We start from the raw sequence: 25,967 nt of genomic DNA on the forward strand, positions 1-25,967 counted from the left end.
GGGTTGGGGAGGTTTTTGGAAGAGTTGACATCTCAGCTAAGACCTAGGATGAATAGGAAAGGGAAAAGAATTTCCCAGGTAGTAGGACCACAGGTCAAGGCTTGGAGGTAAGAAAACATGGATGTGTGACGGATTACATCTGGGGCACAGAACTGGAGGTGAGAGTTTGGACAGTAAGGCCGGTTTGGTGATTGCAGAAACTGTCATTAAGCCCATTTTGGTCCGTCACCTCTTAATCCATGAAAGCACTGATCTTTGAGAACCTCCCCTTGTCTTTCCAGGAACACTGGAGCCACACTGGTCAGGACTGCTGTGGACAGCCATGCTCATCTCTCTGGCCATTGTCATTGCCCTCCCCAAGCCCCATGGCATCCGGGCCTTAATTGCTTCCACAATTCTCCGGTTGATATTTTCGGTTGGATTACAACCCACGTTGTTTCTTCTGGGAGCTTTCAATGTAAGTATAAATACCTTCATAGCCGCGTTCTTGTTGACATGCAAACAGGAATGCCTTCCATTCTGGTTCCTAGGATCTTGGCCTGGGCTTTCAGTGCAGCAAAAGGCCGTTCAGGTCAGCTGTTAAAATAGCAGAAGCAAGAGCTGCGTGGGTGGACATCTCCCTCTTAACCTTCTCACGGTACAGTGAACCTCTTAATCTATTACCTGGGCATCCACAGTCTCCTTTTTAGGGAATTTCCCTCTCAGAAGTAAGGCAGGAAGAGGAAGAGCAGTGGAGATGTAAATTATTGTTCCCAGTCAGGTCAGAGGTTTGGAGGGACAGGAGATTTTAGCCGAATGGCCAAATATTAATGGTATCAGTCAAATGGTCAGATATTAATACAGCACACCCACTTCTGGTGAGGACCACACGGAGCCAGGAGAAGAGGCAGGAGGACTTGTTCAGACAGAGATGGAGCAGGTAGAGAGGTAAGGAGAGAATCGGGGTTATTTCAAAGTCGGTGGTGCCATTTGGAAGTGCTCTTCCACTGTAGTTGAAGGATAGACGCTACCGCACCCGTAGGGGGAATTCTTAGGAAGTAGAGATAGCTGATACAGGACCATAGATTGGAGAGGTTTGCTGGTGAAAGGAAGCAAAAGGTTTGGACATGGGAGGCACTGTGGGGATCGAAAACTGCTTTCTAGAGGTTTCTGCCGTGAGCATATAAGGAAGCTGAGGTTGCTGTATAGAAATGGAAGTCATGTTGCAAAATAAGGTTAATACAGTAATTCAGTGCAGCAGTAAATGTCCCCAGATGGGTATTCAGATGGCAAAGGCAGCAAGGACACTGGGGGAGAAGGGACCACTTCAAGCTGACAAGCCACAGGGGAGGAGGTGGGGTTTCAGCTCTGTCTTGGAGAATGGCTAGGACTGGGCCAGAAAGCAGGAATTGAGAAGAGCATTTTGCTGTAGGCCCCACAGGCCAGAGCAGTGGGGAAGGCCCAGGACACTCTCAAGAGAGAGCCAGCAGGAGCGTTCCCCTCCACTGGGGTTCAGGGAGGGATACGTAGGACCTACTCCCAGCACAGGTCACCAGGGCACTGCATGGTAGGAGAATGCCCTTGGGCCTCATCCTCCAGGTCAGTGTTTCCAAAGCAGGCTCCAAGTTGATAAATCTTAGGTGAGAAAGAGGTTCAGTGGTCCAGTCCATGAGGGAGAGCCTGTGTTAAACAAAATTAAAGGGTTTTTACTCTAGGATTTCTGAGAGACTTTAACGTGCATGATAAGGGTTATGAATCTCCAAGAAATGGAAACCGTGTATCTCTGTTTCCTAAACTTACTTGCCCACATTTTGTTTTAAGTATCACTTGGAATTAGTGTTGTAGAATATAGGTTGGGAAACTCTATTCCCAGTAGTGGGAAATGACTCAAGTTTTTTTGAGCAAAGAAATGGCATATACAAAAAAGTATTCTTGGAAAAATGCCCTCAAGTAGTGGAATGTTATGTGGATTCAAGTGGGAGGGACTGGAGGCAGGAGGACCATTTCAGACCCCCAGCAGAGCTCTTGACTAGGTGTGACAAGCCTGGGTCTTGGTCAGAGTGTGGAAGAAAGAAGAAGGTACAGATGTCAGTGCTGGAAAGGATAGGGTAACGTTTTGTGGGCCTAGAGTCAGAGCCTCTCACCTGAAAGCCATGTAGGGCCTCAGTCGGGGTCCTTTTCTCCAGGCCAACAAGGTATTACTATCTTGATGGGGTGATGAAGGAGGCAACCCCCAACTCCAAATTTTCAGTCACAGATGACTAGGAAAAGAATAATGCAACTAACTAAAGTGGAGTCATGCAAAGACCTAAGTTTCAGGGTGAAAATGCACTTAAATTGTTGATTTACTCAGCTTGAGATGATAAGGCAAGCCATTATTAGCTGTGGCATTTGAAAACGTATGACCAGAGTGACAAAGACTTAGCAGTGTTACAGAAGGGAAGGTAGGTGTCATTCACTGATGTAGGTATCATTAAGAGGAATCTACTTAAGAAGGAAATATAGAATAAACAAAAAAATAAAAGGGAAAAAACTCAGTATTTCAGGGGTTGTTGTCTTATGGGCTGTTTAGTTTTTTGTTGTTGTTGTTGTTTCTCTGGGCTTTAATCATTCCACAGTCATCTCTCCTTTAACATAAATCAGTTGGGGGAAAGACTCAAACTAGGCAATTATCATTTATAGTAACAGCTGGGTGAGGAGAGCTGAAATAACTATAATAAATAACTAGAGTGAATAAAAAAAGGGAAACACTCACATGGAGCACATAGGAGACAAAAGAAAGTAGTTATGGGCAGAGAAGGAGCATTGGGCATACAAGGGCCGGCGAAGCGGGACAGGGTGGTGTCCTGGCAGCCAGGTGCGGGCAGAGTGGTGGGAGGGGTGGGCTGGTGAGCCGTCATGTTGCAGGAGCCAGGATTAGGTGCTAAGGGCCAACAGACTGCTGCCTGTGCCCTGGCTGGGTCCTTTGTAGACTGGGGGAGAGGTGAGGCCAGAAGCCAGTCAGACTCATTAAGCAGGGTCGGTAGGAGGTGGGGACACCAGGCCAAGACCGTGAATACATATGGGCTGCTGAAGCAATGGAGGAAACGAGGGCAGAAGTTGTTTAAACCGAGGGCAGAGTGGATTCAAGTAAAGCGAATTGCTCTGTTGAGACAGCAGGAGCCGAGGCATGTCTGAGGTCCTAGAATGTTAATCAGAGCATGGCCTTTTGTTTGTTTGTTTGTTTTCCTGAAACCCCATCAACACAGATCATCCAAGGTCAATGGTACTTTCTCACCCAATGAAAGATCCTATACTAGTGATGGGTAGAATCACTAGTACACTAGAAAGTACTGGGGCATTGAATGTTTATCCTGTCTGAGAAAGCCTAATGTTCTCTGTGGGTGTTGGCTTCCTCACTTATCTGATGGCGGAGAAGCTCTCTTACACTGACCGGCCAGATTAACAGGCAGGATTTCCTGGCACCTATGGCCAAGGCAGCTAGGGGAGCAGAAGATGGTTTTACCAAGTACATCCGAAAAACTTTCCCCTCCAGTCTTCTCTTGATTGGAGTGTTTGTCAGCGTGTTGCTGGAGATGGACTTTTAGGCATGGGGTTTCTATTAGAGGTGGAACTATATTATGCAGTAGCTCAAACTCCAGCTGCAAGTATCAAAAAACCGAATCCACGCCAGCTGAAGCAAAGGAGAAGATGCATCGGCTCGTGTGACTGAGAAATGAAGATCCTCGCGTCAGGTGCAGCTGAGTACAGGTGCCCAGACAGTAGCCTCAGGATCCAGCTCCATCTTTGGGCTCTGCATCGATCGTACTCAGGCTCCGTGGTAGGGAGAGGTGGATGCTAGCAGCTTCAAACTTACTTTCTCTTAGGTTCAAGGTCAGGACGAAGCAATAAAGTTGTCTCTTGCTGCAGTCCCAGGAAAGATCTCAGCGGGTATCACTGGTTTAGTTGGGTCACGTGACTATCCCGGAACCACCCCTTTTGCCAATTGACTGGGATGGAGCCCCACCCAGATTTCAAGGATACATGGAAAGAGACGGATCCCCAAAGAAAAATTATTAATCCTGGGGTTGGGGTGGGGGGCGGCAGGGAAACAGAACTCATCCTGAAGTCCCTTACTTTTTTTTCCCCCAATAAAATTATTTCCTCTATGAATTTAGGAGCAATGAAAGACAAGAACTAGCTGGTTCTCATTAAACTGCAACCCTTATAATGCCTAGAATGTAACAGAAATTCAGAAAATGCTTTTGTTCATGCTGATCACACGATTCATAGATTGAGGTGACTTCTGTGTTTGACTAACTCATATAAGTATGTTAGAAATGATTCATATCTCATTTCGAAAATCATAATTTCAGTATGTGTTAATTTTGTTTTTGTCATATACAAATGCCACTTGATTACTGTTGCTTATGAAGTTATTTGACTACCACATAATTTGTAATATGCCTGAAAAGCAAAGTAACGATATGACTTAGATCTGCAAAATGGTTCTGGGCGGGTTCGGTGGGCACTTGGTGCTTTGTTTGGGCACAGTTGCGGAAATACCATTGCGTGAAAATGGCCCTCGGCTGTCATGAAGTCTGCAGTTCGTCATGGTCCGTGCTTATCTGGCTGTTCCTGTCATTATTCTCAGGTCTGCAATAAAATCATCTTTCTAATGAGTTTTGTGGGCAACTGTGGAACATTCACTAGAGGTTACCGAGCCATGGTTCTGGATGTTGAGTTCCTTTACCATTTGTTGTATCTGCTGATCTGCGCCATGGGCCTCTTTGTCCACGAGTTCTTCTACAGTCTGCTGGTGAGTTCCTGGTATGGAAAGATTTTACGTGTCGAAAACTAGGAGTGTCCTGTGTCTCTCCTCACAGACCCCTCCTTTTAATGGTGATTGGTATGTCGGGGCTAACAAGGTCACATGCCTCATTTCCAGTATCTAGAGAAGAAAGCTCCCCAGGGAGCAGGGCAGCTGGTAGGGGACCAAGAGGTATGTGATTGTGCTGCTTGCGTGCACATTGGACCTTTCACTTTCCAGTGGTATGCAGTGCCTGCCATCTGGACCAGGGGATGTGTCCTCCACATGCATCTTTGCTTTGCTTTCTTTCTTGGACTCAGCCAGTGCTTACCAGGGAGAATGTTTTCTGAGACTGTCATCATCTGACAGTTCTCATGGGATCCGCTTCCCAGGGAGAACATGTAGTGATGAAATAAGAGGAGGAGTTTTTTCAAAGTCCCAAGATCTATGACAGGGAGCTCAATAGATTTATTGGTCCAGGAGACCTTTTCGCTGGAAGTTCTTTGGTTCCAATCTGAGCCAAGTGATTAATGTTTTCATAGTCTATAAAATGAGTTGGTTCAATCACCTTCCTCCTGAGCAGGTTTTTAAATTATAGACCAAATATCTACTTACTTTCCTGTCATTAGAGGGAATCTAGACCTGTAGAGTTATAGATAAGAAACTTTTGCCTTGTACCTACATCAAATGACAAGAAGCATAAAGCTGAGCTATCTGCAAGCAAAACTATCCATAAAGGGACTAGAAGAATTAAAATGTTAGTGAGGATAAAAAAATGATCAAAGGGATTTATTTGCAAAGGGTAGAGCAAGGAAAACTCTTCTGGGAGGTATTCTCCATGTGACCTCTGGACTGGTTACTGAATTTCTCTGTGCCTCAGTTTCCCCATCTACAAAATGAGAACAAGCTGTCCCCCTCACAGGGCTGCCACAGGGATTATCTGCAACTGTGCATGTCAGGGCCTTAGAATAGCACTACCACACAAGAAACGCTTAGCAATTCTAGCTATTATTACTGTCTTTGTCATCGCTTACTTCCTCTGCCATCCAAAACACCATAAAGAATTCACCTTTCAGGTCATCAGGATTAGCTCATTCCATTAGTGGTAGATGTTGGCAGGCTGAGGGAAATGGATTGTTTTACCTCCTTTTAAAATAGGTCTGGCTATAGTTTGAGGTTTTAGGTAAAGAGGTCTCTGGATATACTTGTGATGGCCATTATGTGGCCTATTTTGGTCACTCTGTATCAGAAATCTTGAGAGCTCCATGTATATTTCTGAGCCTTTTTGTCTCTTACAATAATGTCCCTGGATAAGGATCTGGTTTGTGTGTGTGTGTGTGTGTGTGTGTGTGTTTTTTAAAGATTTTTATTTATTTATTTGACAGAGACACAGCGAGAGAGGGAACACAAGCAGGGGGTAGTGGGAGAGGGAGAAACAGGCTTCCCGCAGAGCAGGGAGCCAGATGTGGGGCTCGATCCCAGGACCCTGGGATAATAACCTGAGCTGAAGGCAGACGCTTAACGACTGAGCCACCCAGGTGCCCCCAGGATCTGGTTTTAGAGTCAGGGAGACCCATGTCCTCCTGGGCAAGGAGGCAGAGCTCAGTTGGAGGTCTCTCTCATCCCAACCGAGGGATCTCTCCCAAGAGACAGGAGATTCTGCTTCAGACAGTGCCATCTCTTCCTGGGAGGGTGTGACTTTGCCTACGTTCTGTGTCCCGTTGGCTTCGTTTCCCTGTCTCTACCTTCAAGTCCTCTGCTTTTGGTCCTTCGAGATGATGGCTGGCGCCCATGCTAGATGCAGGGCTGTTGTAGGGAGACAAACCAATACCGTCTCTGCCCTCACAGCCCTCACGGACCACAAAATCATCGTTACCACCATTTACTGAATGTTTCCCATGTGCTCTTTTCATACTGTCTCTCACCACGACTTCTGAGGTAGATGATGTCTGCAAATGACAGATGGCGAAACTGAGGCTTGGTGAGGTTAGGTAACTTGCCCAGAGTCACCCAGTAAGTGCCAGAGACCGGATAGCAGCTGAGCTCTGGTGACTGCCGAGTCAGTTCATAAGCCCAGCTCCGAACTGCCTTTCATCTGAGCTCGTGAAAAAGTCCCTGCTTCGGTGTGGCTGGTATTTCCCAGTGCAGTTTGCATTCTTGCTTTCACGTCTCTCATCTGTCACAGAAACAGTAACTCCGAGCTGCCAGTGCTACCTGAGCTCAGCTCGCTTTTGGAGAACTCACCAGGATCCAACCAGATGGTGGCTGGATGCCTCTTGTATGTGTTTCTGGCTGTGACTTGTCTGTGACCTCAGGTGACATGTTACTTTTGCTATCAAAAGTAGTATTTAACGTGTTTACTGAGAATCACAGACAAGTACTGAAACCTGTGACAGAAAGGAGCTGGAGAGAGATCTCCAGCAGGGAAAACCCACATCTCCCGAGGTTGTGAAAGCCCCGCTCCAGCAGACCAGAAAAGGACAGTGGGAGAGTGGGGCCCCAGACTGGCTGAACCTGGTCTCGAGCCTGCATCCAAATGTGTCCTTAGAAAACGTTAACACCCCGAGATGAAAATGTGTCAAGTTCATGGATGAGCAGGTAACAGGAGGAGAAATCCATATGGTCAGTAAACATGGAAGAATGTTCCACATTAATGCTAAATACAGATGTGCCAATTAAAACAACAGTGTGATCCCGAGCTGTACCTGTGATGTTTGGAAAGGTCCAAAGGTCTGAGCATGTCCAGGTCTTACGAGGGTGTGCTGTAGTGGCCCCTGTCCCCTGACAGCATGGATCAGTACAGCCTTTCTGGAAAGCAGTGGGGCGATCGATATGTTTCTAGAAAGTTGCAACATTTGACCCAACAATTCCATTTCTGGAAATTCTCCAAAAAGAAATAACTGGACAAGTATGTGTAGAGGCAAGTACAGAGGTGTTCATCACAGCATTATTTTTAATGGCATGCAATTGGAAACATCTTGACTGTTTTAAAAAAAAGTAAATATTTTGGTTAAGTAGACTGGTTTTTCTGTACAGTGACAGTCTAGGTGATCATTTCTGACACAAAAATGTTCATGATTGCTTGGTGAAAGGGGCTGACTATATGCCAGTATTATGGTATATTGTATAACATTTTTCCAATGTAGTAGGGGCAGAAGAAATAACTTGAGTAAATGGTGGGGTTATTGGTGAATTTTGTTTTTCTTTGTGCTTTTTTGTGTTTTCAAAGTTTTCTCCATTGAACATGTGTCATTTTCCAATTAGAAGAAAGTTTCTCCTTTATAAAGTAATGCATGTCCATTGTCTTAAAGTCAGAAATTACAGTTGAGTGGAAAAAGGAGTTACTTGTCATCTCAATGACTTGGTGGCTATATAATCTTACAGTTCCTACCCCAGAACACAAGTGTCATTTGTTTATTGTCTGAAGTTGCTCTCACTTGCTGCTTCATAGTAGGTTGCTGGAAAATATTTAACTGTAATAGCAACATTAGCTTTTTGTACTCTTATATTGATGAAATGCCTCTTTCTTGCTTCCTTCCCTTTGAGTCTCCTACTTTACCTGGTGCCCCAACCACAGGTCTCAGGACACAGATTGGCCTTATGGAGGCAGAAGGGCTAATTGACCAGAAAATGAACTCAGATGTAAAACTATAAATTGGAAGGGACTCGGAGATTAGCTAGTTCAGGGAGGTTACATGACTTGATCATCATCTTACTACAAATTAAAAGCAGAGTCAGGATTCAAACCCTTGTCCCCTGACTCAGTTGGCTGTGCAGTCATTCCCCAAAGCCGTGTGGAGGCAGAACCTTTAGAAGATTTGGTGTCAGCACAGAGACCACATTAAAACTAGCCCCCTGGTCCAAGAATAAGCCCACAGAGCTCTCCTCCACGGCTCTGTACTCTTCCTGCAGCCAAATATCTGAGAAAACCAGCCATCAGTACCACATACCTAGAAGTACCTACAGGCCAACTTCTTGCAAAGAGCAAGTAGTCTCTTAGAGAGGGCGAGCCGAGACTGTGAGCCCACAGTGCACTGCACGGGGTCTCCGCCCCCCCCCACACACACCTCCTCCCCCCATTAGGGAGATGGGAAGGGTTTAGGCTTCCTGGTGTGTTACCACCACCAGTGTCCCTGCCATGAGCTGTGTGACCTTGGCCCAGTCCCTTCATCAGGAAATGATCCTTAGCATTTACTGTGCGTACTCAGCATGTAAGTGCAGCTGTATGCCATGTGCTGGACGCAGTACACATCACGTAGCTAGGGTTCACAGCAGCACCCTGTCCTCCCATCTGGAGATGAGGAAACGGAGGCTCAGTGGGGAGGAGAAAGTGCCTAGCCCACTGTCCTGATGTCCTGTGCTTGAGCTCAGATTGCCCCTCGCACTCCAGAGTCCCTGCTGCCTATGCTGGCCTGCTGTATGTGGCCTTCCCTGTGAGACTCCAAGCTCCGGGAGGACAGGGCCAGGGCTGGTCCAATCCTGTATGCAGAGTGGCTGGCCCTTAGCAGAAACTCAGCAACTACTCCCTACACAGACGCATGCCAGGACCCTCATCACTTTGCTCTCCCTTACCTTCTGAAACCCACTGTTCCACCCTGTATTTTCTCCATCCCCAGGACCTCTCAACTGTATGAGTACCACTGGAAATTGCTCTTGCTTCCTGCCCACCTTTTCTAGGCTAATGTTTCCCATCTCCGTTTTCACTAAGACAAGCAGTATAAAGTGTTAAGATAATAGAATGCTTTTGAGTTTCTAAAAGGGTAAATTCTCTATAAATCAAGTTTTCATTATGAGATATTTGTGTACATCTAACCTAGAGGCTTCTTAAAACTGTCCCATTGTCTTCTCTTTGTTCGTTTTTAAAGCTTTTTGATTTGGTATACAGAGAAGAGACTCTGCTTAATGTCATTAAAAGTGTCACTCGCAATGGACGGTCCATCATCTTGACAGCAGTTCTGGCTTTGATCCTGGTTTACCTGTTCTCAATAGTGGGCTATCTTTTCTTCAAAGATGATTTTATCTTGGAAGTAGATAGGTTGCCCAATGAAACTGCTCTTCCAGGTGAGTTTGAGATCTTCGGATCTTTTTAATGTTAAGAGAACAGTTCTTGATTGTAAGTGAACTAAAGAGAACGATGACTTTAGCAATGTGGGTATCTCCCTAGCACTCAGACTATGAATTCTGATTCCAGGGCTTGGTTCTCACTTTATTCCAAGGGTGGTTTGGTATGTCAGATGCTGAGTATAAGGGTCCAGAGCCTACATTTAACTTATTCACTAAAGTCAGTTTTTAAAAGAATACAACTTATTCAAAAATAATTTGATCCTATATATCGAAAGCACAGGGGGATGCATCCCTCTGGCTTGGTAAATCTACTTCTAGGAATTTATCCTTAAAGGAAAAACCTGCTGAAACAGATGTATATGGAAGAATGTTCACTGCAGTGTGAAAGCGGAACCAGTCTAAACTTTAAGTAGAGTATTCCATTAGAGTGTCCTATGGGGTGGCATCCCCTGCAGAGAGGGCACATCTTTGTAAACCTTCAAGGAAAAGCACCCACAAAAGTGTGGTGGGAAATTGCAGAATAATAACTATAATAGGATCCACATATATTTTTTAAAAATGAAAAAACTCATATATGTCTTTTAAAATATGGAAGAATATTACCTACCCCCAGCAGTGGCTGTCTCTGGGGCTTTTTTTTTTTTTTTTTAACTGTATGCAAGTTTGACAGTGAGCTTACATTATTTTTATAGAGAGAAAACAGAAGTCATTTCCACTTTTGAGAATGAAATAAAATGATCATATACTTGAGTGATACCCAAATGTTCCTTGTCTCAATTAAAATATTTTAACACCATTAAGTGAAAGATTGATGGTTGTTTTGTTTTGTTTTTAATCAGGTAGCCAGAGGCCCCAAGTCCAGTGAACACTAGAATTATTATCACTGACTAAGCCAGGCAGCCTTGTTCTCCCAAATGCTGCATTCTTGGCATGTAACTCTAGCCTCCAAGTTGACACTAAGTGAAATTTGCTGCCAACCATCTTAGGGTTCCGAACTAAACTGGTCTGGACCTTGGATTTCCGTTCCTGCTCACTGACGCTTTTTGTGCAGACTTGGTGTAAATCTTGCTGGAGTCTGTACGTACAGTAGTATTTGTCGAAGAGTTTCAGCTGTGTGTCTTTAAAGTTGGAGAGGTGCTATTTAAGTGCGATATTTCTAGTAAGCCTACAGGAATTGACATTTCTGGCTTCTTTCCCATCCAGATCACCAAATGAAAGTGTAAATTGTATCTCTGCCTTGAATTTATATGCAGGAATGTAGGGTGTTATTTATGTAAAGAATTGTTTAATCAGCCGTGAATTGGGGACTTCAAACATTTTAACCATATGCTGCCAGATTGTTCATCATAAAATTTCCTCTCTTTCCCAGGAGCCGGCGAGAGTTTGGCAAGCGAGTTCCTATACTCTGACGTGTGTAGGGTGGAGACTGTGGAGAACTGCTCCTCTCCTGCACCCAAAGAAGGTAGGACCTTGGAGGCTTAAGCCCCATGTTAATGTTAGGCTCCTCTGGAAGCTTAGATGGTGCACAGGACATTGGAAGCAGATGGAAGCAGATTTATTGTTCAGAAGTAAGGCCAGTAGCAAAGGGGAAAGGCTGGGAGAGAGGAGGGAGATGAAGGGAAAAGAAGGCTACATGGGAAGAAAATACCTGCTTGGTTGATTCAGCGACTATTTACTGGGTGCCCCCTATTTGCCAGAGACTGTGTTGTACTCTAAGATACACCAGTATGATGGAGGAGGCAGGGAGGCACCTAGGTGATTATTAGACGTATGTTAAATGCTAGGAATAAGGAAGGAATACAGAAGATAGGCACCCAGAGGTGATAGTTAAACTAAAACAGTAGAATCTTGGACAGTGGAGGAGGGTTAGGTGTTCCAGTTATTCCAGGGAATAAGGCGTCTAAAGGCTTGGAAGTAGAATATAGTGTGTTGAAGGAGATAATGATCATGAGGAAGAGTAGTAGCAAGAAATGAAGCCAGAGAGGTCAACAAAAGGCCAGATCACAAAGGGTCTTACATGTTAGGCTGAGGAGGTTAAACTTCACCCAAAGGACGAATAGACGTTAAAGTGGGGCGGGGGGAGTGATATGATGAGATCTGTTTTAGCAAGACCATTCTCACTGCAACTGCTGAAAAGAACAAGATAGGCAGCAAGACATGGTTCTTCCTCCAAAAATGATTAAGAATGGACAGCATCCAATATAAAGCTATTTATCCAGGGGACCTGCTGTAAAACGTGGCTGGATTTAGCCAGCGAGGAGCTAGGTCCTGTGGGATTACCCTCAGCTGAGAGACGAGATGCTTGTGATTCGGAGTATTAAGCAACTTATCTAAGGTCAAATGCCTGTTCAGAGCTGGGACTGGAGTTTAAATCTGAAAAGGATAGGGAGTATTTTGGATTTAATATAGGGAAGGGCAGTTCTGACTTGGCTTGAGAAACTAGCAAGGGTTGGTGATGAAAACAGAATTGCCCCAGGTAACTTCAGCTTTTTGAAAGAAGGTATATGACACTTGATTCCTTAGTTTTATTCTTTCTTGTTCCTGTGTGTAGCTGGTGAGCTGGCATTCAGGGAACACCATCTCAAAATCATGGTCTCTCTTTTCCCACACGTTGTAAATCTGTTGTTACTCACCGTGTTCATAGAGCCGGTCCTTGCAGAAGAGACGAAGCAAGACAAAGAGCACACGTGTGAGACGCTGCTGATGTGCATCGTCACGGTGCTGAGTCATGGGCTGAGGAGCGGGGGCGGAGTAGGAGATGTGCTCAGGAAGCCATCCAAAGAGGTAGCTGGATCCCGAGGGGAAGGGAGAGTGCGGGGGGAGGAGGGGCGGGGGCGGGGGGGGCAGGGGGCGGGGGGCCAGAGCACAAGGCAGAGAGCTTGCGCAGAAACCCAGGACAAAGCAGAGCTGGTGTAGTGCGGAGTAGACGTGCAGAGCTAGCTAGCTGAGGCTTCCTTCTCTCCACTGCCCACCCTGGAGCGGGGCGAGGACCCCTGCCCTGTGGGACGGGGCAGCTCCCGCCCTCCGCTCAGGGCACGGAAATGCTTGTTGCCCCCCGGGCCGGGTCTGGCCTACCTGAATACATGTCCAAGACCCCTCAGATGCCAGGGAGCTGCTCTCGTGCACATGCCACACGACACTGGCAGAACCGACCCTTTGGACAGCGGGTGTGAAAAAGAGACACAGCTGTGACTTTTCAAGTTTGCTGCCCGGTTTAACTTGTGACAGAGCAGACCCGTGGGGTGAGGGTGAGCCACGAATGTTGGGCCCATTGGCGGCCTCTTCCTTCTGCCCTGAGCTCTGCAGACCAAAGGGCAGTGGGGTGACCTCACTGATGGAGACGCCTCTTTTCTAGGAGCCCCTCTTTGCCGCTAGAGTGATCTATGACCTCTTGTTCTTCTTCATGGTCATCATCATCGTCCTTAATCTGATTTTCGGGGTCATCATTGACACCTTTGCTGACCTGAGGAGTGAGAAGCAGAAGAAGGAGGAGATTTTAAAGACCACATGCTTTATCTGTGGTGAGTGTGGCAGCCCAGCTTTCGCAGGGAAGCTCAGGCTCCACGGACCGGACGGGCTGCCCGCAGGCTTTCTGTGGCGAGGCGCCGCTGCCTCCTCAAGCCTCTCTGCCCCTGGCGTTGGGGGTGCCTTTCCTCTGCCTCCCTTCTGCTGGGAGGTGTTTGCAGCCGAGGGACCCGAGCGGCAGTTCCCGGCGCCAGTGAGTCTGCAGGAATGAAGGTTCCTGTGGCAGACATGTGATCGCACATAATTTGAAATGAATGTGTCTTGGGGTCTTTTCATTTTGGGGGGGCTGCCGAGCATCTCTTGGCCCCCTTCTAAGTAACTAGACTGGAAATCTTTCATCTGGTGCCAGCCTGTGGATGTCTCCACTGCAGATGGTAGCGGGCGTTAAATGAAAGAATATTCCCCTCAGAGGGTATGGTGGAGGTGTTCAGAGCCTGGGCTCAGGACTCAGACCTGGGTTCTGATTAAGTTTCTGCTGCTTCCTAGGCGCATAATCTTGGCATAGTCGCTTCACTCTCTGTACTTTGATTTTCCCTCTGCAAAATGGGTACAATAATATGTACTTCTCTGCATTATTGTGGGGCTAAGAGAGCTGGTCCGTGTAGCCCTCCTAGCACAGAACCTGCACATTGTAGGCGCTCAATGAGAAGTAGTAGACGGGTGCATGGGGTGCCCAAGAAACCATTGTCAGTATAGCCACAGGGGGTACGTGGAAATGTATACTAATCACGTAGGAATCTGGCAGCTGAGTGGTCATTTCATGATTATTCATAATACAGTAACTGTGAATATATAAATTTCCTACTGGTACATCTACTCAAAAAATGAGCATTTTCCATTTAAAAACGTAAATCTGCTTTTTGCCCCCTTAAAACCACTTCAAGCCTTTTGTTTTGAAATAATCCCAGAATTACAGAAAAGTGATAAGAATGATACAAAGAATTTCTATCTACTCTTCATCCAGAGTCCCCAGATATTAATGTCTTACTTCATTTGCTTGTTCATACACATAGTTTTTCTTATAGTCTGAGATCCACTGGCATGATGCCCCTTGATCCCTAAGTATTTCAATATGTATTTCCTAAACAAGAAGCTTCTCTCATAAATATGCAGTATAGTTACTAAGATTAGGAAATTAGCAAAGATACCATACTGTTACTCACTCTGCAGACCCTATTCATATTTCACCCTTTATCCTAGTAATGCCCTTTATAGCCAGTGGAAGCCCAGGTCATGTTGCATTCCATTGTCATGGCTCTTTAGCCTCTGTTGACATTTTTAATGAGTATGGTCAGTTATTGTGTAGAATGTCCGTTAGGTTGGGTTTCTCTGATGTTTTCTCATGGTAGAATTGGGGTCATGCGTTTTCTGTAGGAACATCAAAGAAATGTTTATTCTCCTCAGTGCATCATTTCAGGAGGCACAGGATGCCTATTCCTCTTATAACTGGTGATATTAACTCCAGTCACTTGGTTAAGGTGGTGATCGCCAGGTTTCTCCACTAAAGGTTAGGGTTTTTTTCTCTTTGTAGTCAGGAAACATTTATGAGGAGATATTTTGCAACCATGTAAATATCCCATTATTCCTCAAATTAAACATTTATCCACTAGCTTTAATGTCCACTGATGTTTCCTGCCTGCCTCTTTTATTAGGATGGCTGTCCCTTGATGATTTTATTATTATTTCTACATTTGTTAGTTGGCTTTTTAAGAAAGAACTTTCTCTTCTCATGTAGGTATGTATACTATATATGTATTAATACATATTAATTTTGTATTTGTGACAACATGGATTCCGGTATTTTTATTTAATCCAGTGGATTATAATCCTTTAATGTCATTATTTGTTTTGATGCTCAGATTGCCCCAGATGTGTCCTGCCCTACAAGCTGGTTCTCTGTTTTGTCATGTCACCATAATTTTTTGTGTACTTCCTTACTTTATTAGTGCCATGAGATAGTCCAGGTTCAAGCTTAACTTGTGTCTCTCTGACCCGGCCCTGGCATCGCCCATTTTTCCAAAAAGCCCTGGTTCTTTTTAGTGGAGAAGGGTATTTAGAAGCTAGGATCCGGGGACCAGGTGTGCACATTCCTGCCACTGTACCCCTGCTCCCAGGGCTTATTAGGGTGCAGATCTAGCATAGACATGCACAAACACACCCGTGCATATTTGTGTACACATACACATGCCATACACTTCTGTGTCTGTTTTTATATACATCTGAAAAAGGATGAGTTCATACCCATACCTCTCATTCCAGTTCACCATTACAGTGTTTCTCCCTTTCCATAGTTGTGCTCCCTTCTTTGACAGAAATCTAGCTCCCATTATACATCATATATTTTCCTGCTCCATCCAAGAATCCACAGAAACTAGTTTCAAATAGTGGCTCACCCAGACCTCTACAAAATACAAACTTACCAGCTGAAGTTCAAAATGTGTTTAAGGTTCTCCCCCTGTTCCCTGACAAGGCCACTAAGGCACGTGGAGACTAAACAGTGACTGGGAGAGGGCAGAGGTGGGATGCAGACCCAGGGCCATCTTCCCCACAGCCTGGGTTTCCCTGTGGGGATGTAAAAGGGAATGCATGGTGGAGGCCACCAGAATCCAACTCTGCACAAAGATGGGGACTAGACCCGCGCCTCCCCTGCGGACAGTTCTCTCGCAGACTTTCCTGCTCCGTGGCTGCTCACTTGGGGCTGGGGGTTTTTCCGTCTCTCCGTAGGCTTGGAGAGAGACAAGTTCGACAACAAGACTGTCACCTTTGAAGAGCACATCAAGGAAGAACACAACATGTGGCACTACCTGTGCTTCATCGTGCTGGTGAAAGTGAAGGACTCCACAGAGTACACTGGGCCCGAGAGCTACGTGGCAGAAATGATCAAGGTGAGCCGGAAGCTCCTGGAGGTGGCTCACACTTGGGCCGGGACCGCAGCTCTGTCCTCGGGGCGAGCAGCACGGTACGGGAGCCAGCGAGCAGGTCACACAGCAGAAAAAGAACGTCTAATGTGTCCTGGGCTACTGAGCTCTTAGCCTAGGTGAGGTATTAGACTCTAGAGTTTGTGTGTCCTCTCAAGTGAACTGCAGAAGCACCAGACAGGTGGTATCATCCCCATTTTAAAGGAGGAAACGGTGAGGCTCCACGACATTCGAACACGGCCACCTAACTGGGGCTGGGCTTTTAACCTAGATCTAACCCCACAACCTGATTTCCCATCTCTACGTACTCAGCCTCTTTTCTTCGTCATGGATCCTTTTCTTTTTTCTCCTTAAATAAGACCTGGTCCCTAAGAGATAATTTTAAATAATGATCAGTTGATGGAATTCATTCAGCCTGGTTTATTTGCTCATTTGTTTGGCCTCAGTCTAGTCTTTCTGGGAGATGCTTTGCTAATCATTAGGAAGGGATCATATAATGGAGGAATTGGAGTCCCGAATTAATCTTCTTGCTGTTGGGGAGCGTGACCGCCGTGTCCTGGGAAGAGGGGAAGCTGCCCCGGGTTTCCAGAGCACTCCTCTCGGTCAGGACTTTGCAGAGGTACCAAACGTGTGCCGTGGGGGTCCCAGGGCAGCTGTCCTTTCATACCTGTGGTTTCTGAACTTCATTAAAATGGTCAGGGGCATTGGTAAAGCGACGGGGCCTGAACTGTGAAGTCTAGGGAGCCTCTGTGATTTACACGAGCTCGCTCTGGGGAGAGGGGGCTACAGTTCACTGACTCTCCTTCCAGTTGCCAAGGACTTAAGCACTCAGCCTGATAATGAGTTATCCTAAACGGACCCGTCTGTGTTTTTTATGCAGATGTGATTTTAAAGCTTTTACTATAAAGAAATCTCAGGTGACGTCTGTTCCTGTAAATAGCATCATTCATATGTGGCAGACTCAGGCAGGCTTTTAGTTTTATTGCTGGCAGGCCAGCAGTCACATGGCAATCTTCTTGAGCACCCCACCCCCACCCCCATAGAACACCAGCTTGGAGGCCTCTGCAGGTTCCGGAGGGCTTTCTCGGGCGATTCTGTGCCATGTGTACCTTTGAGGGCCGTAACGTCGAATTCCATGCTTCTCAAATTTTAACATACATAGAACTCACCTGGAGATGTGGTGAGGGTTTGGATTCGGATTCAGGGGGCACCGTCAGGACTTGAGAGGGTGCACTTCCGGCAGGTGGGGGGACGCTGAAGCTGCAGGCTGGTGGGTCATGCTTGGAGTAGGAAGCATCCAACAGAGGAGACAAAACAATGCTGATTGAAGAAATGATCCTCTGAACTGGTGATGTGAGTGCCGAGGAGAGGGATTCTTAATAATCTCTAAGTATTTAGCACTCTATGGCTTGTAAAGCTCTTTCACATCTAGTACTGTGTTTGATAAAATTACCCTCAGTGGAGAACCATTCAGAAAGAACTTCGAGGGTAGAGAGAAATGGATGAGGTTTTACAGCAGAGATGACTTTTATTTATTTATTTTCTTAAAGATTTTATTTATTTATTTGACAGAGAGAGACACAGCGAGAGAGGGAACACAAGCAGGGGGAGTGGGAGAGGGAGAAGCAGGCTTCCCGCGGAGCAGGGAGCCCGATGCGGGGCTCGATCCCAGGACCCTGAGACCATGACCCGAGCCGAAAGCAGACGCTTAACGACTGAGCCACCCAGGCACTCCCAGAGATGACTTTTAAAGGGGTGTTGAAAGAGAGACAGCGTCATAGATTAGCGGAAGGAGAAGAGAAAAAAAAATCAGCCGAGAGGGAAAAAAGGCAGGAGTTCCCAAATGTGGCTGCTGGGTGTGCTCCCTAACAGATGAAAGCCAGGATCAGGGTTAGTGACAGGGACTGCACCACAGCCCCAGCGAGGGAGCAGACAGGGAGGCGGCTGGTGGCACCGCGCCACGTGGGAGCAGATCTGTTGTTAATTAGGAATTCTGTTGGTTGCCAGGGCAGATTTTCGGCTAGGTCTCCAGGGTCAGGACACATTAACTGAAAAGTTCTCCTAGCCCATCTTTTCCTCCGATTGTTGATATTGCCAAATAAAGATACTTGGTCAGCATTCATGGGACAGCGACCTGTCTGCATGCACACACAAATACCTTCATTCGCATTAAGTCCTGTAATGGGTAGAGGAGAGGACCTCTAGTTTTTACCCTTGTCACACATTCTTTTTCTCCTTCACTTTGTTTGCTTCTCTCGAAAGTATTTGTGCCCTGTCTTTAAATCTTCAGGGGCCAGTTTTAAAGCTTTCTGTTAATCACCTTACTTAACCGTCACAGAAAACTCTGGCGCACTTTAAGGTTTCTGTCTCAATCGTCAATCGTGAAGACTTAAAGGAGCCTTGTGAGCAGTCACCTGGTGAGGATTAAGGGCCAGAAGTCACCCCCCAGCCTCCCACCGAGCCTGCTTAGAGCCCATTGCTTGGCGACGCTTTGAAAAACCCAGCATTCAGTGTGCTTTCCTCATCCACATCATTCTTAAATCGTACCAGAACTTCTTGTCAAAAGGCCTAAAAATATGTAGCATCAAAAAATTCTTAACTCTGAGTGTCAAAGTTGCTGAGGAACCAGATATTTCATGCCCTTAGTGAGGGCTCAGGGAAGGGTTAGATGCACCGGCTGAAAGGCTGTGCCTTTGGCCAACACCATTTTCAGTGGTCACATGAGTCCCTGCCGGCCACTCCCTGGAGAGCACTCGCCACAGGAGGGTAGACGAGGGCTGTTCGGCTGGAAGCCCAGGGGAGCTCAGAGCTGCGGGGGAGCAGGCCACATGTCCGTGGCAGACCCATTTGGTCATACCCTGTGGAGGCAGCCATGGCCCAGAGACGAGTTCCTCTCAACATTCCTCCTGAGGAGGCAGGCCTCCTGCTCACCGCTTCTGGGAGGAGAAGGCTGGTGATGTCTTTGAGAAGCCGACTCTATTACTCCAGGATCAAGGAGAGGGGAGCAGCTAACAGTGTCAGAGAGGGAAGGAAAAGTCAGCTACCCTTTTGCTTACTTCACGTCCCAAAAGAAATCGCGACAGGCTTTTTTGGGACTTGGGTTTCTCAGGAAAACCACCTCTTGCCTAGTGGCCAGAGGCTGGGGGTTTTAAGCTCTCCCTGAGCTCATGAATTAAGATCCTGGAGACTCATTAAGAACCGTGAAGTAACAGCTGCCCATAGACAACCCAGAAGAAGCAAACAGAAGAGGCCCCGGCTGGTCACTTGGAGGTAGAGGAGCTTCACAGCTGCCCGGGAAACAACTCCCTGCAGACCGTGGTGTCAGGGATGGTAAATAGATTTTCATCTCAAAAAAAAAACATGGAGACGGTGCGCTTCTTGCCAGAGATGGCAGCAGAGAACTTGGCAGCCAGATGTTCAGCCACACTTAATTTTCATCGAAACATGATAGAAGATTGTATATTCTCTTCTCTCTCCTTCTGGTCGTGCCCTCTCTCCTTCCATTAGAGATGCACTATTCCCGGCAAAGCCAAGGCCAGGCTCATGCCTACCATGAAGTCCTTGCTCCCTAAGCATTGGATTCGAAGGCAGAGAATCCAGGATGTGAGTCTCAGCTCTGCTCCTTCCGAGCCACGTAGCCCCAGGAAGTCATGGGGCTTCCCTGACCTGGGTTGCTGTCCGGAAATGGGGGTTAACGGCACTTCCCGTGCCCACTGGGTGATGGGACCAAGGTAAATGTGGGGGATCGGGGTGGGGCTGGTGGGCCCTTGAGGAGGCAGGGAGTGGATGCCAGCAGGGCCAGACGGACACACAGAGTGGTCGGCAGGGCACCAGAGCCCTGCCAGCAGAGAGCTGACGCAAGCATCGTGTCCTGCACTTCACGGCTGTGTAAGATGCCTTGGCTGCTGGCACGCTGTTGCTAAGAAAAGTCAGAATGGGCATCTTGACGCCAAGACGTTCCTCCCATGGAAAATTCCTGCTTCTTCCTTGCTCTTAAATTTAAACGTTTTAAGTGCTCTTAAATGTTGGAGCAGGACAAAGTTGACATTCTCACTCTTTCTCCATCGAACAGGCCTCAATACCGGGGACCCGGACCCATGTGTTCAGCTGCGTCCTCCACTCACAGTCATTACCCACGACCAGGAGTCGGGGTGACGTGGGGAGTGGCCCCCAGGTCTGTGTATGAGATGCTGTCATGATTGCCCCAGGTTCTGTGCACAAGGCCGAAGCGGGTGCTGTCGCTGGCACTGCGTGGGGGGAGCCCAGCACCCCCGTACCTCCATGCAGAACGGACAGTGCCGTTTGGATGGGAGAGGCAGCCTCAGATTCGTTGACTCAGGCCCCAGACAGGGCTGTACTTACAGAGAAATGTGACTACAGAGTGACCTCACTTAGCCCCGGCAGCTCAGGGCAGGAGAAAAACCCCTGAGCTTCCTCTCTCCATAGCAACTGGATTTTTGGGGCTACCATGCAGAGTTTTAGTGGCAGCCTTTATGAGAAGCAAAGTTTTATTAGTCCTGAACTACATTTAAATTTTCACGATAATTGATGTACCACATGCTCTTCTTAAATAATTTAACATTCTTTGACTTCTCTCTCCTGCTGACTGAAATGAGAATGTGTTAGTCCATAGACGATGATTTGATAGGCCATACAATCAGATATATTTAACCTGGATAAGTGGTAAATTAGTTGTATCTTTGCCTGAAGGAATTTAAATACTGCACAGTGGGCAAGTTGTACATAAAAGATTAAATACAGGATTCCCAGCGACGATTCAGCAGCCCAATTTTCTGTGACAGTCTAGCTCAGGAGAAAAGCCAGTGCTTAATCTGTTAAGCAGACTAAGTTATTCTTGAAAGTTAAAAACTCCAGAAATATTAAAAAGGAAGGTCAGTAAAGAAGACCAAGCTATAATTTAATAAACAGCATCTATTTTGTTAATGAAATACAGATTTCCCTTCGGTATCTTGGAATTCTACCTTGAAAAGTAAGTTCTACTTTCAGAGGCGTGTGTTTGAGTGAATGGCCGGGTGGTCAGGCGGAATATTCTTCATCCATATTTCAGCATCCCCCGCTCCCCGGAGCTACTCTGGCCCCTTCTCTTCTCCAGGAGGGCGCGCTTAACTGACAACCGGGCCGGCTGGGGAGAACCTCCTCCCGCCACAGCCTGAGTGTCGGGAGACAGGCCGCTGCTTCCGGAGGAGCGGACCAGGCTGTGCTTTGCTGTAACAGTGGCAGATTGGATAATAACTCTAATAATAGGTCATGTTTAATCAGTATGCACTGAAATAAACGCTTGGCATGCATGGTCCCGTGTAATCCCCAGAACAGCATTGGTAGGTGGCGCTGCCACCATTTCACAGGTGGGAAACTGAAGCCCAGCCAGGGTGAGCAGCTTCTCCAGGGTCCCCCTGCCGGGAAGGGCTGCAGCTGAGACTCCCATCCAGGGCTGCTGAGTCAGAACCCACCCTGGGGCTGTCCTGACATGCGCACGTGCAGCGTGGTTCCCTCTGTGTTCACGCACAACCCTCCGTGTCAAGGACGTGCCGCCGTTGGTCAGGCTGAGTCTGGTTTTCCTGCCTTGGACTGGCTTATCTCCCAGAAGAATTAGCCACCTTCAAAAGAGGCCAGGCCCGGCAAAGGCCCCACTGGGGTAGGGAGAAGGACCTCCTGGGTGATGGTGACTGGCTAATGCACAAACCAGCGAGATGGAAGCTCGGTGCATTCGATGCGTGTTAGCTCTCTGAGCTGCTGCCAGCACTGCTGGTTAGGCAACCACCTGGAGTCGAATAGTCCAGGGGGTTGCAGACAGGACGAGAGTTGGGGAGAGGCAGAGCCAACTCTTGCAAAGGGTGTATCTGAAATAGGGGTTAATTCGGACTTGGTAAAATCTGAGAAACGTCATTACCCTCCCCTGAGCCTGGAACAGGGAATGATACTCCCTTCGGTGGCCACTATTTGAGGGCAGAGAGGTGTCTAAGTTAAAGGGGAAGGAAGATTCGCCAGAACCATAGACAGACGGGCTTCCACACCAGGGTGACTCATCTGCATAGTTAGAACTCCCTGATAATTAGAATGTCTGATCCATCATCCTTTAAGCCTGGTGCTGACTTTTTCTCACAGTGAAAATAGACCGCTCTTGACTTCTCTCCCTGCCCCCTCCATCCCTCCGTCTCTCTCTCTCTCATGCTCACACACTATTCCACTAGAGATTTTCCAGTTTGTTCCATCTTGTATTAATTCACTTGACCTCTTCAGAAACTAGTTGTATAGGGTTATAAAAGCAAAGAAACAATTTTCCAAGTCTAAAGTAGTATCAGGTCAGCCAGTGAAATGCTCTTAGAAAATAGTGCCCCAGATAGGAAGGCCGAGTCCAGGAGCCTGCATTCCTGGAAAATGCTTTACTGAAAGCCCTAGTCAATTTGCATCAAAAAAGCCATGTAAGAGAGAGAGCTCTTTTTGGTTGGAAAAGACCTCTTGGGTAAATTTCCCAAGCAAATAAATTCTTTTAGCAAATAAAGCACTACTAAACATCTAAGAGGAAGATTTGAAAGCCATAGGGCATCTGGCCTCAGCACTTGTGTTTATCTGTATTCGATAAGAAGACACAGGAAGCAAGCACAGTCAGAAAGCAATGTGTTAACAAGGGCAAAAGATCAAAATGGGAACTGAATTACCTACAAGTCACTGCCTTCTTTTAAAAGGGGAACTGACACAAGTCTCGCACCTTTCTTGACCCGAGAGAGAGCCTGGTGCTATGAAGTCTGCAGACAGGCACTTTCCAAAGTGAGGGCAGTGGCTTTCTGCCCGGAGGAACTGGGTAAAGGGACCAAAGGGAATCGCTCTGCACAGAAACACAGAAACAGGAGAGCAGGAATGAGTGGTGTTTCCTAATCAGATAAAAGCAAGGCCCTGGAAGTCTGCAGGGGAGGGGTGCTGGCAGGGGCGGTGTGAGCCGGTGTGAGCCGGGAATGTCCGTGTGGACACAGCCGTCCTGGAGGGTCTCGGCCCCACGCAGTGAGAATTCGGGAGTCCCTAGCAGCCAGGACTTGGGAGTCCAGGAGAGGTCAGCAGCCTGTGCAGCCACCTCCCCCCCACCCATCCCCCTCATCTGTGCTTCATCACATGCCGGGCAGGCTGCTTCCAGGCAGATGTGCAGTAATGGGCTCGGACTCTTATTATGGAATTCCAGGGAGGATGCTGGGAGGAAGGGAGTGCCTTGGTAAGCTCCTGGGACAGCGATTTCGGCACTGGTCGTGCTGTATCATCAGCTTCCCTGCCTGACTTAGGGGGGCCGCACGCCTAGATGAAAATGTCCCCTGGGCTCCAGAAGTCCTTAGCCGTGCGTGAGGATGCGGCCTGTGAGCCTCTCCAATACGATTCCCAGCATGCTCCCGAAGTTAGCCGGCACCACGGAGGAGTTCGAGAATATCAGAGCAAGGGAGACGTGGAGAGGGGTTTGGCACTTGCTCTTCAGTGGCTGGAAACAGCGCGTCAGCAGCACTGGACTCGCCTCCCAGCCAGCCAGACGGGCTCTCGCCCTACCCTCCGCACTTGAGCTCGGGTTCGCGGCGGTGCCAGCGGCATGGGGCAGTTGCTGGGCTTGTGCTTCCCCGCCCGCGCTTACCACACGCTCTGCCCTCTCGTCTAGAGGCTCTGAAGTCACCCCTTGTCCCGCTGCGCACTTCACAGGTGCCTCCTTCTTCTTATGAAGCACTTGGCCCTGGGACCCCAGGTCTGCACTGTCCTCCGAACTCTGCACAGCCTGACCGTCACAGAGGGTGCGTGAGGCACTGTTGGTAACAGTGGAGTGGGGCAGAGCCATAATCTGCCTGAGAGGGCTTTCTGTGCTAACTTAGCGGACAGGGAATGCGGTCCACCCAGCGAGCCCGTGCAGACGTGGAGCGCTGTACGCAGCAACTGTTCGACCAGTCAGCTGAAGACCGCGTTCACCACCGGTGCTGGTCTCCCCACTGTGAGCTGGTCCAAGGATGTCTGCACATGCTTGTGTCTGTACATAAGTACCTGCTTACACAGTTCCCCCAACTCAGCAGACATGGTAACTCCAGAAATGTATTTTTCTCCCCTTCACACGCTGGACCTGCCTTCCGCTCCTTGCCCCAGTGCTGACCCCACCGGGCTGCCTTCCTGGTTGCCTGCCGTCCCAGACACCCTAACTGCACTCGAAACTCCTTCGTTTCCTCCTAGACACTGATTGTAACTGATACAGCTTACTTGATTATAAGAACACAGTATGTAATGCATAGAACATACAGAATATGTTGACTATTGATGCCCGTCAGCAGTAGGCTGTCGTTAAGTTTTTGGGGAGTCACAAGCCCTATGCAGATTTTCACGGTGCGGGAGTCAGTGCCTCTGAACCTCCATGATGTTCAAGGGCTAACTGTGCCTACACTCAGGAGTCTTTAAGATACCTCCTGATAACGAGGCCTGCAAGCGTGCTGCTAAGGAATGTGGGAATTGTAGGTGTAGTCCTGCGTGTGTGCAGCTTACACAGGTGGACAAGGCTCTCAGCTTCTCCTTTCACAAACCCACTTCTTTTCAGGGCCTTCGTGTGACCACCTATAAAGTAAAGTTGAACCAAAGGGTCTCTTATGCCATCTTTAGTGCTACGGTTCAGTGAAGCAACTTGCGAAGTGCCGGTAGGAGTTCATGAACTGCTGAAGAGGGTCTTTGTCAAGAGCAGGGATGTAGGTGTCAGGAGGGAGAGAGGAGACCTATGGGAACAAGCTAGTCAATCTTTGGGGTCAGAGGGCACAGGGCAGGTGAGTAAAATGGGGGATTTGGAAAGGACTGAGGAATTGAGAGAATCTGCACATAGCTGATGATCTCTTTCACCCTTAAGAGCTCAAGCTGTGTGGCGCCTTTCTTCCAAGCCATTCTCACGGCAGTGACAGTGCTGGTGACTTGCCCCTCAACTCTTGCTGGAGTCTATGAAGAGTAAGAGAGAGGGCTTTCTCCTCTCTTCTTTGAGTCTATCTAGGCAGGGCTGACCTTAAGTAAAACCGCTTGAGTCAAGAGTTTGCCAACATATAAACCCACAGGATGGGTTTATATGTTAGAGAGAACACTGTTTGTTGTATGTGAAACAGCTTAGTAAGGCTTATGGGTGTGTATGTGTCTGTAGGTTCAAAGATAAATGCCAAGTATTTTTTTCCTGAAACAACAGCGAAGAAATTTGGAAAGCTATTTAAGTAGGCTTAACAAAAAACAAAAACCATTACTTTATAAAGGTACTAAGAGATCAAAGTTGAAAAGTCAGGAAACCCAAAAAAGAATAGAGGAAAACCAATAGAAATTGCTAAAATCCCATACATAACCTCTGGGAACGTTCTGGTAGATTTCTTAGCTAACTGAAAATGCAGGGGAAGTTGCCTAAGCAAAATGTCATGAGCCAGCTCGAGAGAAGGGCAAGGTACCCTAATTGTTCTTTATTGGGAATCTCCACTGGGCCAACCCTGCCTTGTCTGACAGCGGTTGCCAGCCCCACCTTACCCTCCTCCTCTGCCTGGCAGCCCAGGTGCCCAGGACCCAGCCACGCCACTCTGCGTGGCAAGCCCTGCTTTCTCAAAGTCTCCAGGGCGCCCAGAAACCACTTCACCTGAGGGCCTAGAATGACTGAAAACCGTGATTCTGCAGCTGGCTTTTAGGGATTTCATCAGAAATGG

General features: G+C 47.5%; 1 protein-coding gene and 1 long non-coding RNA gene across 6 annotated transcripts in view; one reads left to right on the forward strand and one right to left on the reverse strand.

Annotated features, from left to right (window-relative positions):
• ITPR1 (inositol 1,4,5-trisphosphate receptor type 1) overlaps positions 1-25,967 on the forward strand; it is a 326,205-nt gene that overhangs the window by 282,389 nt on the left and 17,849 nt on the right. For all 4 annotated transcript variants that reach the window (XM_081821132.1, XM_081821136.1, XM_081821141.1 and 1 more), the window contains 7 exons: positions 282-457; positions 4,613-4,777; positions 9,634-9,829; positions 11,202-11,294; positions 12,477-12,616; positions 13,188-13,353; positions 16,082-16,242. In XM_081821132.1, the coding sequence (XP_081677258.1) occupies positions 282-457; positions 4,613-4,777; positions 9,634-9,829; positions 11,202-11,294; positions 12,477-12,616; positions 13,188-13,353; positions 16,082-16,242 (1,097 nt within the window). The remainder of the gene's footprint in view (positions 1-281; positions 458-4,612; positions 4,778-9,633; positions 9,830-11,201; positions 11,295-12,476; positions 12,617-13,187; positions 13,354-16,081; positions 16,243-25,967) is intronic.
• Positions 25-13,192, reverse strand: LOC145721736 (uncharacterized). Of its 2 annotated transcripts, none has more exons than XR_014145595.1 (2): positions 12,908-13,192; positions 25-576 (listed from the first exon to the last, which is right to left on the reverse strand). It is a non-coding gene; the product is annotated as an uncharacterized LOC145721736 (long non-coding RNA). The 2 variants fall into 2 exon arrangements; XR_014145596.1 differs by lacking the exon at positions 12,908-13,192 and adding an exon at positions 1,517-2,243.

The sequence above is a fragment of the Leptonychotes weddellii genome, chromosome 1 (assembly GCF_054177405.1).
Source record: "Leptonychotes weddellii isolate Sample4059 chromosome 1, ASM5417740v2, whole genome shotgun sequence".
Lineage (NCBI taxonomy): Eukaryota > Metazoa > Chordata > Mammalia > Carnivora > Phocidae > Leptonychotes > Leptonychotes weddellii.